We start from the raw sequence: 18,663 nt of genomic DNA, 5'->3' as shown, positions 1-18,663 counted from the left end.
ATGGGGCCAACTTCCACCAGTCTAATATAGAAGATTACATACATACACAACAATACCCATAACCAATTAATCATATAAGTAAGCAAGTAAGAAGACTACTTACTCAGTAGGAGTACTAGTAGTACCCGACAACCTGGAAACACATTCCTATCGACGGAACAAGCTGCCACCAATCTCCGTCGTGGATAGATTCCCGCAACTTAACTTGCTTCAAAGTAGTAGATATGTATCCGTAGGTAGTAGATAACTGGTAAGTAAGTATACCGTACCAAGCATGATGGAAGGTTAGTAATGGTAGTCTAATCCCCCAAGCCACGTACATCAGGTACTTAAGTTACTACCGCACTTACTACCCGATTCAACCAAAGCTCAAGAAAGGAATGAATGTGCTGGTGGCTTGGACAGATTCGCCTCATCCGACCCTCGGATAAAGGGGGGTGGGTGGGTTGGTGGGATGAGAGACAAAAGATTGGGGCTTTGTTTCGTTCGTTCGTTCGTTTTTCCTTTTTGTTTGGATGCGATGGAATGGGATGGATGGGAACTTACCGACCGACCCGACCGACTGGGTTGATCGGTTTATTTAGTTATTCTATTTTACCTGGATATAAGGGCCATGGATAGCGGTGGTGGTGTGGTCAGATGGTGTCTTTTCTATTCCAAGGATATTTATTTTCTGGAATGAGTTAAATTAGTACTGTGTTGTTGTGTACTCCATGCTTGGTCAAGGGTATACCAAGTAGGGTAGTTGGTAGTTGGCAGTGAGAGTGCAGAAGACTGCTTAAAGGGGTAAATAGCTCTTTAGGGGAATGAGAAAAGACCGAAGGAGAGAAGGGACAGAAGATAGTACTAAATTGCTACGAAGGTAGAAAGAGCAGAAGATAAAGAATAAATGAAACGGGAAAAATAATTAACCAGGGCGTGAGGCCATTAATTTATTATTTTCATGGGGGGATTGATTAATAGAGTCAATTAATATTGACTAGGAAGGGAGGGAAGAAAATAAATAATAAAAGAAAAAGGAGGGATGGATGAATGTGAGTAAAATATTGTGGATGGGGAGGGATGTTTGTTCATTGTCATCCAACCCATCACGCACTAGCTCCAGGTGTCAAAGCTCCAGCCTACTGTAAGTAAGTCAGTCAGTACTTTGCTTTCTTTATGGGGGGAAGGGGGAAGAAAGAGACGACATGACATGCCTAGTCTAGCTAAATATCCGCTGGTTATAGTTCAGTCAAAGGAATTGACTGACTGATTGACACTGACTGCGGAAAATCCTACCCTACTTCTACGTTTCAGTCCCCACTTGCTCCTGGAGAAGAACGAGTCAACCTCAGGCTCGTATGGGGAAGTGAAAAAAGGCAAAAAGGGCGCCAGGAAGCGCACAGAGACAAGAGGCAGAGAGAGAATGCCATGTCAGGCCGAACCAAAATTAGCAGCAGCAGTAGCAGCAGCAGCAGCAGAGCGAAAGATGGGATGGGATGGATGGATGGGTGGATGAATGGATGGCGGTCGAGGGTCTGGAAGAGTTATCCCGCGTCCTACTCCCCGCTTCTATTCGAGGGCCTCGACCGCTGGAGCCCCCGGCGAGATCCAGACTGATTGGCCACCGCCGCCCAGGGAGGCGCGCCCGCTTCCCTGCTGAAGGTGTTGAAGGAGGGTCACTCTCCTCCCAGTCGAGGGCCGAGGCCTCCCATCGAACTGGTATTGTAGTAAATTGGATCGGGGAACCCGGTCAGATGCTCTCTCTGTAACTGAAGGTATAGGGGGCCCGTTGCTATGTTATACCACCCTGCTCCAGGGTTTTTTTATTCCCTACCTATTATTTTGAATTCTCACCACCACAACAACACGGGATGCGATCAAATGGTGGTGCTGTCTGTTTGGAACTACTGACGCCGTCTTCCCAATCAAGCACCAGAGAAGCTTAAAATGATTGATATTTCCGGTGCATCTGAAATTTCAAATCCTTTCGAATTCTAATTGCGAGGAACGAACATTGGGTTTTTTTTCCCCTCCTCCCTCTGTGATTTTTTCTTTTTCTTTTCCTTCTTCCCTTTTTACTGATCAAGACAAGAAATTAAATAAAAAATCAATCGTAATCATAATTATCATAATAATTTCAACACATCCATCCATCCATCCCAGTGGAAGCCTAAACTTACCTTTTTTTTTTTTTTTTTTTTTTCTATTTCTCTCTCACTCACTCACCCTCTCTCTCTCCATTCCGAAAGAAGATAATCGTGGAAACAAATACCAAAAATATGCGTTAAATAAAATAGGCAGTTAAGAATAACAATAACCTGAGAAATGATAAATCATCCGCTTAACATGGAAAATTAAAAGCCAAATAAATCAGTAACGATTGAGCCAAAGAAGGCACAGACAGTCTGCTTTGCACTGACTGGTAACCGTAGTACTTTTTCCCTGGTCCTCTTGGGGGGGGGGGATGTTTTTTTCTGCGTCCAAGCCCCCCATCTTCTCTCTCTCTTTCTATCTCTTCCTCTCCAACTCTCTTTACTACTAACTAACTAACTCACTGTTGACGCTGTTGTCTTTCTCTCTTCTCATTCTTGTCTTCAACCTGTCTTTATCCCTCCTCCCCCAGATCAAAAGTCCCCTTTTCCCGGGCGGGACCTCCCGCTAAAGCAAACGCGATCAGGATCCGCTCCACGAGGCTTTAATCGGTCAAACAATCCATCGACAGGGAATTCATTCATCGAGGCCCCAACGAGGCGATCAGGAACAAATCCACCGCCCCGTTCTTTTACTCCTACTGCCATTCCTATTCCTACTACTTCCTCACTACCTGTACTACTACTACCACTACTACCACTTCCACTACTACTTCCAATTCCTCCCCAATCTCTCCCTCCCCCTTCGCAGACATTAGATCCCAATCCCAATTTACAATTTCCCTTCCAATCCCTACCCTATCCTATCCCCCTTCTAATTCATTCCTTCCCCTCTTCTTCCTCTCGCTTCCCCCCAAAAGTCTCAATCTGAAACCTCACCTTCAACTCCATCCATTCATTCATTGATTCACTCACTCATCCATCCATCCATCTATCCATCCATCACCTCTACTACTCCACCCTTCTCTATTGTCAACTTTCACCCCCTCGCGCTAGATGATCGATCCCGCCCAACTTTAGCCTTCCCATCTTCTTCTCCCTCGCAGACGTCCGCCCCTGACATGCACCTGTCGGCTCACTCGACGAGACAGCGCTCGTCGTGCCTTGCCGTCCGTTAGCAGCAGCCCCCACGCCTGCCCGGCAACCATGTCCCCTCCGTCCCTCGCCATTCCGGCCACTTCTCCCGTGGCCGAAACTCTCCATCTTTGGAAGAAACGCTTCGACAAGCGACATCTTTCCACGTAAGCCAATTTCCCCCCTTGCTTCCTTTCATGATTCGAGTCTCCTGGGGCCGTCGTCTCTTCGTGACTCGTTTGACTTCCCGTCAACCTTGTGTGTCTGTGTGTGTTGTGCCCGCGGATGATCTACACAGGCTCCATCCCCCATGATAGGATAGATAGTCCGTGCTTTAATACTCTTCCGGAATAGCTAGAGCACGGTGCGGATACAAGACCGTGATCGTTCGTCCCACTGACCATCCGACAGCAACCCGGTTATCGCTACCCTTGATATAGAATACAACGAGCTGGTTCAGTCTTGGAAACGCTTCCAGGATAACCTCCTCCCCAACGATCGAGTGCTCTTCCACGAACGTCTGCAAGGTCTCGACGATGTTTTGGACGTCGTCGCCAGCATCGAGCCCGTCTGGACGTCCACGTCGGGACAGCGAATGTTGAGGGAATGTTGCGACGAATTTCGTTCGACCCTGGGCTCACACGGGAGGTTACTGGCCGTTCTACCAAGGAATGAATTGTACTGCTCGATCTTTTACGGCGTCCTGCAATCTCTTCTGAAGGTGAGCCCGGATGTTGTTCGTATCCCCCTCCCCCAGTCAATAACTAAATCATGAGTCCCAGGCATCCGCGGGCTATCCCAGAATCATGGAAGGATTGATCAAAGCACTGGTCCAAATCAACCGCCTCATTGCCCCGCCAGCCTCGGGCGAGGCAGTACCGACGACGAAGGACTCCATCAACGCCATTGCCCGCTTCTACACGCTCCTATTCTTCTTTCTTGGAGAAGTGATGGACTGGTATGTGAGAAAGGCCAAATGCGGGCTCCTGCGGAGCCCCAACCAAGACGTGTACCGTGCCTTTCAACGCCTGATTGGCCAGATTCGACGCAGCGCGAAAAGTATGATGGAAGATCTCACGGACGCCATGGACCTCGATGACCCCGACTGCGATAGCTTATGTGAAATGACCCATGACGACTATCGGGGGTGGTTTGAGCGGGCTCGATTGAGCCAGGTGGGTCTTCAGAACGGGGCCCGCCGCTTTGCAGCGCAGAATGCCCTCACCCGTCAGTTGATGTGGGAGATTCATCAGGATGCGGCGGAGCGTAAGCGATTGTTGCAAGACAGAGATGTTCTTCTGGCGCGATTGCTGGATACTGTTAGTCTACAGCTACAGTCCGTGAGTAAACAAAACAGCGGCATTGCCTGTTTGACCACGACCGCTTCCCAGGACTTAGGTAGGGAAGCCAGGCTCACATGGCCCGAACTGCTCGAAGAGCTGACCGTGCACGCATTACAAGACACAGACAGGTCCAACCTGATAAAAGGGGGGCACAAGCATAAGTACACACGCATGGAATTGCAGATGGCTTCCCAGAAACTCGAAGACTTCTTTGATGCCGACGACCAGATCCCCGCGCTCGAAGTCGACGTTCCAGTCATTGCGGAAGATAACGTGATGACCTCGCTGAAACAATGGGCGACCGACGCTCACTCACAGGTCCTGGCCGTGGGGGGCCCTCAATCGACAGTCTACCCTAGCCCGGTTCTGCTTGTCTCGACGTGTTACGCGAGCTTTGCTCGCAAGGCGGGCTTGCCCGTGATCTCTCATTTTTGCAACCGATCCACCGATGCCGCCAACGAACTGACCTATGAGCAACACCTCATTGCCCTGGCGTACAGCCTGATCCGCCAGTTGATAGAATACCTGCCTCCCGTAGTCGAAAGTCATGCGGGGTGTGATCTGAGCGGCGAGCGGTTTAAACCTTTGAACGGCTCGCTCACGTCCTGGAAGGAGGTGCTCTCGCTGATCGATATACTCCTGCACTTTGCGCCGCCCCTGCTGGTGTGCGTGATCCATGGGCTCGATGTCATTCAAGATGCGTCGACAGATCCGTACATCCGCTCATTGGTGCGGACCTTTCTGACGCATACGCGGCACCAGCCCGAATTGCTGCCAAACGGCGGACAGAGCCAGAGCGTATTACTGAAGGTGCTGTTCACGGTGGCTGGTCGCCCAAGCTCGCTAGTGGAGACATTATCCGAGAACCAGCTCATTCTGCGGGAGTCGAACACGACCGAGGAGCTGGCCCCGACCGACGCCGCCTTGGACGCCGATGTAGGCCCTACGGCCATGATTGCATAGTCATTTCGATGCTTGAGCGACGCCGCATTGCGACTTAAGTTTGATTATTCTTTTCTTTCGGGTGAAAAACGGGTCCTCATAGAATTTCATGCAGGCTGGGAATATTCTTCATGTTTTGGATATAAGTTGGATTGGCATGGGCCGCTGGATGATGCATTGCTGTGAATTCTTCCTTTCTTTCGTAACGTCACCTCCCCCAGATTAAGGGGAGCTTACAACGATGGTTTTTCTTTGTTTCTGCATGTTGATGGAGATATTTTTATTGTTTGGGACAGGCACATCTCTTCTATCTCGGAAGCACGGAGTATACGACAGGACCGGTTGGGAGGGAGCATTTGGGTGTACATTTGTAATTATAGCAGCTCGACGAGGACATGCATATACGACGGCTGTTGCTAGACTGATACCCTGAGTTGCAGTGGCTGTCCTGATCTGGATCAGAGTCTCTGTTAGTTGTCTTTCCACGGATTGCTCGGTGTTCCTGGCACCCTCGGGATTCATCTTCCGACGCAGTGCCGCTGCATCCCATCCTCTTCCCCACAATCGTTCTTTTCTTTTCTTCTGCATCCTCTTCTGGAGTCTGTACGAGTCAGCCAAGCGAGCATTCTCCACTGACTGCGTCTTCCTTTGGTTGTGCGCGTGACCTGCTGTGTTCGGAATTTAACGTGGGAGTGGATCCGGGACTGCACCTCCGTCCCAAATATATATTTATTGGACTCTCCCATGCTGGTGGGCAACGCAGTCAACATCAATCGTCTTACAAACCATCTCCAACATGGGTTCCAACGGATTTCGCACCGGCTCCAACCGGCTATTTCAGCTGGATTCCGTCAATGTAGAGGACTTTAAGAAAATCTGCTCCCAGACCACCGACCCCACCAGCTATCCGCTGGCTGTGGCCGTGCAGAAGAACATCCCCATCTATGATGCCGCCACCTTCGATCCCCTGAGTGCGGATACCACCCCGGCTCTCCAAGCAGAATGGCATCACATTCTTGAATCTGGACCGGGCATCTTTGTCCTCAAAGGCATGTACCATCCTTCCCGGTACGCAGACACCCTGAACGCCACCAACACAGCTTTCCAACACATCATCGACCGGGAGCGCCAATCCCTGAATCCCAAAGGCGACCACTTCGCTGCCAGCGGGAAGAACGACCGCATCTGGAACTCCTTCAGCAAGCATGCCTTTGTCGACCCCAGCTCCTTCATCAACTACTACAGCAATCCCTGGCTGCGTGTGGTTAGTGAAGCCTGGCTGGGCCCCGCCTATCGGGTGACCGCCCAGGTCAACATCGTCAAGCCCGGTGGCGCTGCCCAAGATAGTCACCGAGACTACCATCTGGGATTTCAGGAATTGGATCGATGTGCAGCCTTCCCGCGGAGTGTTCAACTCGCCAGTCAGTATCTCACATTGCAGGGGGCCGTCGCACACAGTGAGATGCCGGCGGAGAGCGGTCCCACGCGGTTCCTGCCGTTTAGCCAGACATACGCGCCGGGATATCTGGCATGGCGCCGGGACGACTTCCGGGAATACTTCAAGGAGAACTATGTGGCATTGCCGTTGGAGTTTGGCGATGGGTTGTTTTTCAATCCGGCGGTATTCCATGCCGCGGGGGCCAACGAGATGGCCGAGAGCACGGGCTTCCATCGCAAGGCAAACCTGTTGCAGATTGGATGTGCCTTGGGGAAGACGATGGAGCACATCGATGCAGTACCGGTGGTGGACAAATGTTGGGAGGAGGTCAGTGAGAAGTATCGGCGGCAAGGAGGGCTAAATGCAGAGTTGGAGGCATGGGTATATGCCGTGGCAGATGGGTATCCGTTCCCCTCGAACTTGGATCGTCGCCCCCCTGCTCCGAGTGGGATGGCACCAGAGAGCGAACAAGAGATGATTCTGCGGGGGTTGAAGGAGGGATGGGATCGGACCAGGATTGTGGAGGAGCTGCGAGCGCTGCAGCGGGAGGGACGGGGGCACCAGGAGGTGTAGTTGATAAATATACATTTTTGTTGTACGTATAGATAGCTGATCATAAACCTATGGAGGAGCATTTCTCCGATGCAACGCTATCCCGTATTCTTTCACTTTACACTCCCACAAGACGAAGTTCAAGTAGGACAACTGCCACCATGTGATCCGTCCCTATCATCCTTCGTTATTCTCACGATCAGACTGTCCACGCTTCCACCATGCCCATTCCCATACCGACCCAACATGCTGTCCTTCTTGCAGTTCCTCCAGCTACTGCTGGCCACCCTCCCAGCAGCAGCCATCAACCTCACCGGCTATGAATACATCGTCGTAGGCTCCGGCGCCGGCGGAGGCCCCTTGGCTGCCCGCCTAGCCCTAGCAGGCCACTCCACCCTGCTCCTCGAAGCCGGCACCGACCAAGCTCACAACCTCAACACCTCCGTCCCAGCCTACGCAGCCCTCGCCGCCGCAGACGACCATCTCTCCTGGAACTTCTTCATCCGCCACTACGCCGACGACGCCCAACAAGCCCGCGACCCCAAAACCGTCTACACCACGCCCACCGGCGCGCAATACGTCGGCCTCCATCCACCCCCAGGATCCATCATGAAAGGCATCCTCTACACCCGCGCCGGCACCCTAGGAGGCTGCACTGCCCACAACGCCCTCGTCGCCATCTACCCCCATCGCTCCGACTGGACCTACATCGCCAACCTCACCAACGACTCCTCATGGCTCCCCGACCCCATGCGTGAATACTACATCCGCCTCGAAAACAACCACTACCTACCCCCGGACATCCCAGGCCACGGCTACACCGGCTGGCTCTCCACCGAACACGCCCCCATCAACCTCGTCTTCCAGGACCCCCAACTCCTCTCCCTCCTCCTCGGCGCCGTCTTCACTCAACCCAGAACCATCCTCTCCAACCTCATCTCCCTACTCCTCGGCGACGTCAACTCCCCCTCCCCTTCCCGTGACTCCAAACCCGCATACTACCAAACCCCCATCGTCACATCCTCCAACGTCCGCAACAGCGCCGCCGACTTCCTCCGCGCCGTCCACTCCGCTACCAACTCAGACGGCAGTCAAAAATACCCCCTAACCATCCGCACGAACTGCCACGTCACCCGCGTCCTCTTCGACACCACCTCCCAGCCCCCAAAAGCAACAGGCGTCTCCTTCCTCGACGGCCCCTACCTCTACCGCGCCAGCCCTCTCTCCTCCCCCAACACCCCCAGAACCGCCGGCACCGCCACCGCAACCCGCGAAATCATCCTCTCCGCAGGCGTCTTCAACACGCCCCAGATCCTCCAACTAAGCGGCATCGGACCCGCAGACCTCCTCAAGCAACACAACATCCCAGTCCTGGTCAACCTCCCGGGCGTCGGCGCAAACCTCCAAGACCACTACGAGACCTCCGTCGTAGTCGAAGCCCCATTCCCCTTCCGCATCCTAAACGGTTGCACGTTCAACTACACGTCCGACCCGTGCTTGATCCGCTGGCTGAACCCGAAAGGAATACACAAAGACAGAGGAATTTACTCCTCTGCGGGGTTTACAAGTGCATTACTCCACCATACCCCCCTTCCCAACACTTCCACCACCCCTAGTCCTGCTAACAAAGATGACTACAACACAATAATCTACGGCGGCCTCGTCAACTTCCGCGGCTACTTCCCCGGCTACGAAGTCAACCTAACCCTAACGCACCACTCCTTCACATGGGCCATCATCCAAGCACATCCATCCAACAGAGCCGGAACGGTGAATATCACTTCGTCAGATCCGCTCGATCCTCCACATATCCTCTTCGACTCCTTTTCAGACCCTGGTTCGGAGAAGGATCTATTCGCCTTAGTGGATGCGATTAGGGTTGCGAGAAAGGCATTGAAGAGACAACTTATACCTACGTGGGAGACGTTCCCGGGGAAGGAGGTACAGGGGTATGAAGAGCTGAGGCAGTATGTGTTGGATACGTCGTGGGGGCATCATGCTGTCGGGACTTGTAGGATTGGAAGGGGTGAAGGGGGTGATGATGAGGGGGCGGTGGTGGATGGGAGGTTTAGGGTTAGGGGCGTAAGGGGACTGAGGGTCGTGGATGCGAGTGTGTTTCCTAGGGCACAGGGGACGTTTCCGGTTTTGGGGGTTTATATGTTGGCGGAGAAGGCGGTGGGGGATATTTTGGGGGATGATGGGGGGTGAGGTGGGGTGGGTTGTATGTAGATGGGGAGATATTGTGTAGGTCTGTGGTGATAATGATGATGATGATGATGATGTAGGGTTCGTTTGGCAGTTAGTAACTTAGTTAGTCTGCCTACAAGTGGAGAGTGATTGAGAAAGATGCCGTGGAATTACTAGTGGATCTACGTGCCATTACAGGGTATGATTGTCTTCTTTGGAATAGGAAAATGGCATTAACTTGAAGCATAAGGCACAAGTGACATGTAAATGAAATGGTATTCTGGCTGGGTATAGTATTAGGGATTATATAGCGAGGGATATCAGTGGGTAATGTGGTGTAAACAGGAAAGTGAAAGTAGGTAAAAGGAAGATAAAGAGGGAATCGTACGAAAAGAGTAGGAACAGGCAAAGAGGGAATAGGAAGAAGAGCAAGAAGAAAGATGTTGCAATGAGGGTCTGTAAGGAAGAGGGTAAAAGAAAGAGAAAAGAAACGAAACGAAACGAAAAGAGAAGGAAAACACAAAATAAGTGAGGGTAAGTGTGAATGAGTGTGTGGTGAGGGGAAGGAGATCATTTCTTGTTGATCTTGTTCAGATAGTTTTTGATCTCTTGGTTGCCTCTTTCCCTCACATCCGTGAGCCAATCTCTCACTCCCCGGCTACTATCTCCCACCCGGATAACACCGTCCTTCACACCCTTCCATCCTTTGATGGGTTGTTCTATAAAACTGTGATTACCCCAGCACATTTTAGACCAGAGCCCCTTGTCGGGCGAGGCCCGCAACCCAGCCCGACTCTTGTTGCAGTCATTGCAGTAATCGGTCGCCGGGCAGTCAAGACACATGTACCACTGAGGTGCTTCCAAATCCCATTTGCTCAACTTCGGCTTATTGCAGGGCCCCATGCACTGCAGCGTGCAGCCATTACTTTCATCGACGTCGATAGTCTCGTCCGGGATGGGCATGCTGTCGGGAGTCGTCACTGCCGTTGTTGGGGACTCGTTTGTACTATCAACAGAGCAATGACAAGTGCACGCGCTCTTGACGGACTGTGGGCTTAACGGCTCCCCAGGATGGGCTGCTGGCGCAGAGGCAGTGCGGCTTGGGTCCACCTTCAACCCCATCCATCCATCGACAGCAGGTATTGGCGCATCGCGATCGTAAAGGAATGCCGACAAGGTGTGCTGGAATTCATCGTCACTGACTTGGACCGCGTCGGCATTGGCACGATCAAAGATAAGAGACGCTGCAATTCCGGCATCCTTTCGGAGATTAAGCCAATTCAGCACCTTTGCCAGTGTACGGAAAGCAGGCATGTCGTTGTCATCAACCCAATCGTCCAGATCGGCAATGCAGAGCTTAAAAGCTTGGTCGGCTATTTCGTACGCCCGACGTTTATGATTCATGTTTGAAAACATTTTTGCGAGCGTTATGAGAGCATTAGCCTTGGCAGATGATTCTATGACATCTGCTATCCGGACATTGTTGATCAGATCAGCCGCTGCATAACACAGAGCCATCCTCAACGATTGGACCTTGGTCTTGCTGAATCGATAATAGTAAATGTCGAAGCGCTCTGTGATAATAATGCTGAGCAGTCTAGAGTCGACTTGAAGGGTCTCGTCTCTTATCATAGCATCCAGTATCCTGTTAAAGATATCCTCGGCCATCCTGATTGCATGGCAATCTTGTCGGTAGATGACCGCAAGTTCCGATAGCATGACACATGTCTCATGGAACAGCCCTTGATAAGCCCAATAGTTGATGGCACTGTCGTAAATTCGTATAACGACTTCAACGTTGCCAGTTGCCACGGCTGCCCTGCGGAGCCAGTCATCCTTGTTCGTTTGGCGAGAGCGGCTCATCAGCCAAGTGGGAATGAAGTTGGCTTCCTGGGTAACCATCTGTCTTTCTACCGTATTGATGATCTCCATATGATGTTCCTCCTCCGCATAAATCTGCACAAGAATAGTCAAGAAATAATTCAGCCCTCGGCATTTCTTGAAGTCGCCGCTTAGTGCGTCTGTGCATCTCTTGTAGGCTAGCTGCTTATCACCGAGGGCCATGCAGGCTTGGACGGAAAGCATATAGACCCTCTTGCATCGGTTAAGATTGAAATTAGGTCGCAATGCGGCATCTGTATTTTTCCAGCACTTGAGGGCTTCATCAGTGTACTCCTTGACTTTTCTCCACTCATCCACAGCGATGACTCCGGCTTTGGGCACAGAATGTTCTGCAAGTCCAAGCAATGAATATAGCTTCTCCGCACACATTGAATCGTCCAAGTACCGGTTATGCCTATACAGGGAAAGAGCATACTCCCGGTCATTCTGGTTGTCCGATTCATACAAAAGGAGGGCGGCTGTGAGTCGCGCTTGCGCAAATCGTGTGCGCGAGTCTCTGCACCACGCAAACAGATCTTGAGCGATCCTCGTGTTGATCTGGTCATCATCTCGGGACCAGTGCTTGTATTGTCCAGTCTAAACATGTTAGCTCACCAGGATTGATTTTTATCGGTATCCAGATACGTACATTGAATAACGCGCGATAGGCAAGCCTGTATGGCACCTTAGCGCCCTGAGGAGTAGATTTTTGAACCCAGCTGCGAATATGGCCTTTAGCTAGATCTTCCAGCATTCCTTCAGGGCGCTTCTTCAGGGCCTGGGCCCAGGTCCATATCTGAGTCGGAAGAGATAAGTTTTCCCTCTCGTCTCTTTCTGTCAGCTTTTCTATCCAAGCCCGCACAAGTTCATTGGTGCTCCTGGCCTTGTCGGTATCATAGATATCGAAGTGGATTTGCTTGTCAGATGAGTACCATATTATATCCTCGAACACAGAAGAAACGCCAGTTTCGTTTGTTAGAACCCTGCCCAAAGCTTCTCCGACCTTCTTCAGCTCCCTACCCGGGATCTCCTGTGGTTTTGCGGGCCTCGTGTCCCTGTAATGTGACATCTTATCTTTGAAGCCCTTCTTAGCATCTTTGGTACTGGGTCGCTGCCATTGGGGAACCATTTCTCTGTCAATGTCTTTTAGATGCTGGATGAGGTGACAGGCCGCATATTGACAGAGAGCGGTAGGTTTATCCGCTTTGTGATCGCAAAGAACGTCGCAAAGAGTGACAAAGATGTTAACCTTCTCAGCATTGACGTCCAGTCCTGGCTGGAATTGACCCCTTTTGACGCATTCTCTGACCTTTGCGTTGCGGAACTCGATGTATTGATAATCACCGATGGACGGGGTTTTGCGGGATTTCTGATTAGAGTTCTCAGTCTCGTGCTCGGGTCGGGAACACCAATATAGCTCGCGGTCCAAATTCGAGGGGCCCAAATCGGGAGGAAGCATCTGCCGCTTGAAAAGGAGACTATGAAAAGGTCAGATTGAACGTGTACCGCGCTTTCTGGGTTCAGCAGTCCTTACTTCTTACACTGAGACAGGATGGGTTCCAGCCCCAGACCCCTTACCCGCGCATCATCGTCAAGGGCAAGTATCTGGTTTAGGTTGGTCACCGTGAGAGTCTGCTTCGCAAATGCGCACCAAAATAACACTTTTTTGACAGCCTTCTCAAGTGGCTCGTTGTCTTTTGCCAGAGCTCTCCTCACCAAAGCGTCTTCTCCATCACCTATCATCTCTTTGAACCTGCCAAAGCTCTTCGGACCTTTAACTTCATACTGTTCCATAATTTCGATGGTCTGGTCCAACACAGACAGGTTTCCTAGTAGCCATCTACCGCATTAAAAGAAAAGAACTTCCACATAGGAGGGATTAGTCAGCTCACCTTCTGATAAATGCTTTATGAAGTCCGAGACCTCCTTGACGAGGTCCTGATGAAAACGTAAAAGGTGCGAGAGCTTGGTAAAGGAACTCATGCGTTGGAGAATGATCTTGTCTTGAAGAGGGTCAGTATTCCACATGCTGATTTCAGGAATGGATGCTTTTTCCGCCAAGTCGGATGGAAAGAGTTCCCCCTGATCGTGAGACCCAGTCAGGAGGACCCAAATACGATGGTTCCTTTCCCCAAGTGTCTCATATAAGAGACCCAAAAGTGATTCTCGCTCTTTGGGCTGCATCTCCGAAACACCGTCCAGGAGGATGTACAACTGTTCGGACGAATGTGATCGCTTCTCAAACCGCTTCAGCACGAGCTCATCCCAGACCATTTTCGCATCGCGCGAATCCAAGACAGGTTTGGTGGCTATCGCGTCACACCACTTTGGATCCTGGGCTGCAATCTGGAATAGAATAGAGGCCACAACGCTGGCGAAGCTCTGATTGTACTGCATGCCCGGCTCGAACAGAAAGTAAGTGACTATTAGTTGCTGTCGCACAGTTTCTTTCTGAACCAGAGTTTGATCTCTTCCGGCTATTGATGGTATCAGCTGATAGCAATGTGCTGTTAGGAACGTCTTTCCCACGCCATCACCGCCTTTAAAGTATAATAAAGGACAGGTGCCGTGCGGGTATAGCCACTTCCTAAAATAGTCATTCTTTTCAACCCACAGTAAACCGTCATCAATCAGTTGTGGCATGAATGAGTCCATCCGAGTGGCCATCTGAGACATCACTGTGAGGTTGAGATTGAGCTTGCTTTGGAGGGTTTTCGTCAGCTTATCAAACACGTTCCCTTTCTCAGACATGCTGTGCATATCGAACGAGAAGGCAGTCTGCTGCATCTTGGTATTGGTATTCTTGATCAGCCAGTTAACGCCATCCTTGATCTCTTTGGTATCATTGTATCCTTCGATTTTTATTGACTTATGGAAGTTCTTGATCGCTTGTTCAACCTTTTCGCATTTACCGGTGGTCAAGTCGGTTTGGTAATTGAAGAGCTTTTTTGCGAAAAGCGCTATGGTTGGAGACCCCGTTAGTTGCAACTCTGAAGACAAATGATGTGCACTTTTCTGTGACTTGTATAGACCTACTGATACGTTTTTGGCTTCGCAGATCGTGCCCTACATAGGAGCAAAACTGCAACAAGGCGATGAAAACACCCACTAGGCTTTGCTTGGCAGTTGGCGTGACGACGGGATATTTGTCGAAAGTATCAATTTCTTGCATTGCAGCAGTGATTGTCTGAAACGTTGCCTGAACAGTGTTCAGGTCTGCGCTCACATCCTGGGCAGCCTGCTTGGTATGAGTTATCTGGTCGAAACTGGGCTGGTGAGATGAGCAGAGATTCCCGCGCATGGTTTACCTTGAGCAAATACGATATGCCCCCAGCGAGCAGTTTGGCTGGTTCGGCATACTAAGTTGGTTAGATAATTGAGCGAAATTCTTTGGAATAGCCATATACATACAGTCCCGCTTGCGTGGCCTTCGACATAAGTGCACGCTTTCTGTGCCCAGGACATACACTGTTGCACTGGCTCGCGTAATTTGTTTCCAAACTTGTCAGCTTGGGGGTGTCTCCAATCGCGGAAAAGGGCCTCTGTTTGAGCGAGAGGGTCGCTTGCTGAGTGGAAGTCGGCTAGGTGCGCTTCTTCGGCTGGGTCGAATTTCAAATCTCCCTTTGCCTTTGCAAAAGCCTTATCCCACAGCTGCGTCATCGATTCCTCGCCATACCCCAATCTTTCATCGTCCCCATCTTTGCGATTCAGGAGCGATTTGACGTCCTTCATGGTGGGCGTATCCGATCGTGGAAGTCAGAGACCTGCGAAAAGCAATCCCACAGTCGTCGCGATGGGGCGAACTGAAATACATAAGACAGGGGGAGGCAGGTGCGGCTGAGCTGAACTTCGTCAGCCATCCCTATTCATCTCGCTCTATCATTGCTCGATCTGATTCGACCTGCATAGTTAGAGGCACGCTAGACGAACCATGGAGCACGGCAGGGGCCCTCATCGGGCCGATCGATCGAAGCTCAGTGGCAGAGATCCCGAGCAGGTGGGGACACGGGAGATTAATCGCTGCCCAGCTGACAGCGTGGTTCTTCAGCTCAGAAGTTTACTGATTCTATGCGCTCGCGACGCGTGCACTTGGATTGACTTCTAGCGGAGCAAGTTCATCGAATGTGATATCTAAAACCAAACATACTTATGATGTCTCCATTTCAGCACGTACATCATGGAGTGTTCCATGGATTGGCATGAGGGATGGGTGGCTAGCGCGCATCTCCGGTGATTTGACGATCAGCAAAGAGACCCACTGTCAAAAGTTTAGCACCTCTCCTGGTTGGATCGCGATGCGGAGGCCCCGTCGCATGCTCCATGCTCCCAACATGGTCCCGGAGCATTGGAACTGCAGCTGCAGGTCGACCATGGACCATCTGACGAATCAAATGTGTCCTTTGGTGGTCGTCAGTAATGAATATGTGATTGCAAGAACGTGATGGCACTGACACAGTGACGGAACCCATTACCCCAAGGGGGAATGATATGCTTCGCCCTGGCATGGGCCCCTTCATCTCCACCAATGACGGCAATGCTGGAATTATTGTGTAAACCAATTGCAGAATAGGGAGGAGGGAGAGAGAGGTATAGAAAGGGCAGAGAAGTATGAACACAGACTCGTGTCTGCCGTAGGTTCATGCAAGTCATGATAAGATGACATGGCTGCTTGTTATCGTAAGGAGAGGTGGGTACACAACGAGTAAGTACATAGTTTGGTGCTAAACGTCCGATAGTCGGAAGTAACTACCTCAACATCACGTGTATGAATCTCGCCCATTAATCACGTGATGCTATATCAGGTGATAACAGCCATTCGAGGCTATTCCTCTTTGAGTTACAGTTTCTCCGATCCATCGAAACTCTTGATGGAATCAATTATTCATGGAATGATTCTCCCGATGGAGCTCGCCCTTCCTTCCCGCGGATCAATGTCCGACTTCTTCATTCGACATGGCTCCTACCAGACCTGGCAAGTCGGGTAATTAGCCAGACGTCTGCTAATGCAGCTTCGGCCTTCTCCGCTCGAAAAAACGACTTCCAACCTACACTGAGCTCAAAACCACTGACATCAACATATCACAAACACGATAGAGCGTAAAAGCAAGCATTGAAATGTGAGAATGCTTTCAGTTTGCCTATTGCAAATACGCTGAAAGCCACGGGCTATTTTAACAATGACATTAGCACCGATTGAGAACAAAATTACCAACGTGCGCTGCTATGCGACTTTCCGCCTAAGGTACTGCTGGTGGGGCCTGACCGGATATCTCGGTGCTCCAAAGCTCACGTCGTCTGACCGACCACATCTATGAACAAAGAGCAAATAACGTCTTTTCGCTGCTATAACTGGATGACGGTATACGGTGTCTTCTCAATAAGGGGCTTCTCTTCTAGTAGCATCATATGGTTCAACGCTTTCATGGCCGCCGCTGCCGCTCGCCGAATAGTTGCTACAGGGAGTTCTCAGGGTCCGTGAACCCTGAGAGTCCCTGAACCCTGAAGCCAAGCGCCAAGCGCCAAGCCCGTCCAGTGCCGACCTCAGCGCGAATACTTGCTGCGCGATTTGTTCGTTGTCCGCGAGCAGTGGATAAACGACCTACTACGTACCCACTCGTTACTTCTTGTCATTGGATGGTCACTCTGTATACTATATGAATTTTGCTATCCGGCTATGCCGGCACAACAGACGCCTGTCTGGGTAGCAGCATATAAGAGGACCTTCTTCTCTTCAGGAAAGCTAGAGCTGTGGTGTCCCAATCGCTTCTCTCCTGCAATAGACCCCAAACTACCAGCTGCTCTTCTCCAAGATAACGCTCTCAGCCATGCCTTCCTGGATCGTCAAGCTCGGTGCCCTCGTGGCTTTGGCGCATACCGTCGCCGGATCTCAGATCTCCCTCAGGACGACCACGCCGCCGGCGAATGAGTACGTGACACACTGCACTGTCATCCTCGATGATGAGTTTTTTGGCTGCAAGGGCAGTTCGAAGCCTTTCGGAAAGAAGTGCGGCCACAACAGGGGCATCCAGACCAAGTCTATCTGCGATACATCATCCGTCACCGTGGATTGGTCCACCGCCCAGGTCACCTTCCAGGATAACAATGGCCACTCGGCTAACTGCACGCTGAGTTCGACTGAGGAGGGAGGTCACTGCAACACTGACGACCCTGATGAGTTCCCAATTGAGCACAATGGAGCGGAGAGGCTCGGAGCCGGAGCTGCCCTCTGGGGTCTTGGCACCATGGCTGCCACCCTGTTTATCTAAACCTGACGATTGAACTCAAGAAACTGGGTAAGTGCTTCCGGGTTGAGGCGTCAGCAATGTCCAACTACTGCTGGTACTAGACAGTCCACTAACAAATTCCTATCTGATCAGGTCTTTCGCCATTTCATGATTACACTATTCCCATGATCACTGGCTCAGCTACAAAACCATCGATACCATTGGAAGCAAGTCTACCATGGATGCCGTTATCATATACCCACGATCTCCCGCATCTATGCCTGAAAGGAAAGGGATAACGCAGGACCGAACACACTGAGGCAATACTTTCTAATGAGCTGTTCTTTATCTTTCTTCGCCTCTACCATTATGTATATAGTTTTATTTCTTAGTCAAAAATAACGAGGGAAAAAAAACCACAACCAAACCTCAATCTCTGATATCCACCCGCCTAGCTACCCTCAAAGCGAGCAGAAGAGTCTTCGGCACCGTATACCCGAGGTACCACTCACCCCCTCCCGGCCCAACACTTCCGACCAACAACCTGACTATGGCCCTCGTTACCGAAAACGAAATTAGTTCGGCCAAGGTCATGCAACTAAGCGTTGGGGCTGCCGCGTCTTGGCACACAGTCGGGGAGGAAAGCTCGGCATCCCATACCGCTTCGGGTAGGGTTTGCATTAGTCCGCCCTCGGCGATTGCTTACGACTGATGTGAAAGGCTTATGGGTTTTAGTTTGGGTCATGTATCTGTTGGGTGGCTTTGTATGGAGCTGGCTGGGCATGTTGCGTTTCTTTGGGTTGTTGGAAATACATATGCACTCGGATGAATCTTGGTCAAGTGGGAAAGTGCCGAACACGGAAGATGTTTGACTGCACTTAAATATTCGG

General features: G+C 51.0%; 6 protein-coding genes across 6 annotated transcripts; 5 read left to right on the top strand and 1 right to left on the bottom strand.

The window, feature by feature from the left end:
* Positions 1–1,502: 1,502 nt before the first annotated feature.
* BO87DRAFT_438362 (uncharacterized protein) lies at positions 1,503–2,321 on the top strand (the record flags this gene model as incomplete). Its single annotated transcript, XM_025627888.1, has 2 exons — positions 1,503–1,657; positions 1,799–2,321. The coding sequence occupies 2 exons, from the start codon at positions 1,503–1,505 to the stop codon at positions 1,926–1,928; spliced, it is 285 nt and encodes a 94-aa protein (XP_025484720.1). The 3' UTR covers positions 1,929–2,321.
* A 957-nt stretch (positions 2,322–3,278) lies between these two features.
* BO87DRAFT_392894 (uncharacterized protein) lies at positions 3,279–5,512 on the top strand (the record flags this gene model as incomplete). Its single annotated transcript, XM_025625028.1, has 3 exons — positions 3,279–3,373; positions 3,618–3,927; positions 3,989–5,512. 3 exons carry the CDS (start codon positions 3,279–3,281, stop codon positions 5,510–5,512), a joined length of 1,929 nt encoding a protein of 642 aa, XP_025484719.1.
* Positions 5,513–6,106: 594 nt separating this feature from the next.
* Positions 6,107–7,561, top strand: BO87DRAFT_79058 (phytanoyl-CoA dioxygenase family protein). The gene has a single exon (XM_025629568.1). The coding sequence runs from the start codon at positions 6,288–6,290 to the stop codon at positions 7,500–7,502; it is 1,215 nt and encodes a 404-aa protein (XP_025484718.1). The 5' UTR covers positions 6,107–6,287; the 3' UTR covers positions 7,503–7,561.
* Positions 7,562–7,727: 166 nt separating this feature from the next.
* BO87DRAFT_438361 (GMC family oxidoreductase) lies at positions 7,728–9,689 on the top strand (the record flags this gene model as incomplete). Its single annotated transcript, XM_025627887.1, has 1 exon — positions 7,728–9,689. The coding sequence occupies one exon, from the start codon at positions 7,728–7,730 to the stop codon at positions 9,687–9,689; it is 1,962 nt and encodes a 653-aa protein (XP_025484717.1).
* A 191-nt stretch (positions 9,690–9,880) lies between these two features.
* BO87DRAFT_403166 (uncharacterized protein) lies at positions 9,881–15,290 on the bottom strand. Its single transcript, XM_025625752.1, has 7 exons — positions 14,961–15,290; positions 14,858–14,908; positions 14,586–14,805; positions 13,442–14,509; positions 13,084–13,378; positions 12,199–13,027; positions 9,881–12,146 (listed from the first exon to the last, which is right to left on the bottom strand). Exons 1-7 carry the CDS (start codon positions 15,279–15,281, stop codon positions 10,239–10,241), a joined length of 4,692 nt encoding a protein of 1,563 aa, XP_025484716.1. The 5' UTR covers positions 15,282–15,290; the 3' UTR covers positions 9,881–10,238.
* Positions 15,291–17,340: 2,050 nt separating this feature from the next.
* BO87DRAFT_372405 (uncharacterized protein) lies at positions 17,341–18,212 on the top strand. Its single transcript, XM_025622275.1, has 2 exons — positions 17,341–17,842; positions 17,927–18,212. Exon 1 carries the CDS (start codon positions 17,375–17,377, stop codon positions 17,813–17,815), a length of 441 nt encoding a protein of 146 aa, XP_025484715.1. The 5' UTR covers positions 17,341–17,374; the 3' UTR covers positions 17,816–17,842; positions 17,927–18,212.
* The last annotated feature ends 451 nt before the right edge of the window (positions 18,213–18,663 follow it).

Source organism: Aspergillus neoniger (genome assembly GCF_003184625.1).
Source record: "Aspergillus neoniger CBS 115656 unplaced genomic scaffold BO87scaffold_2, whole genome shotgun sequence".
NCBI lineage: Eukaryota > Fungi > Ascomycota > Eurotiomycetes > Eurotiales > Aspergillaceae > Aspergillus > Aspergillus neoniger.
The sequence above is the reverse complement of the archived record's forward strand: the minus strand, read 5'-3'. Positions and strand labels throughout refer to the sequence as shown.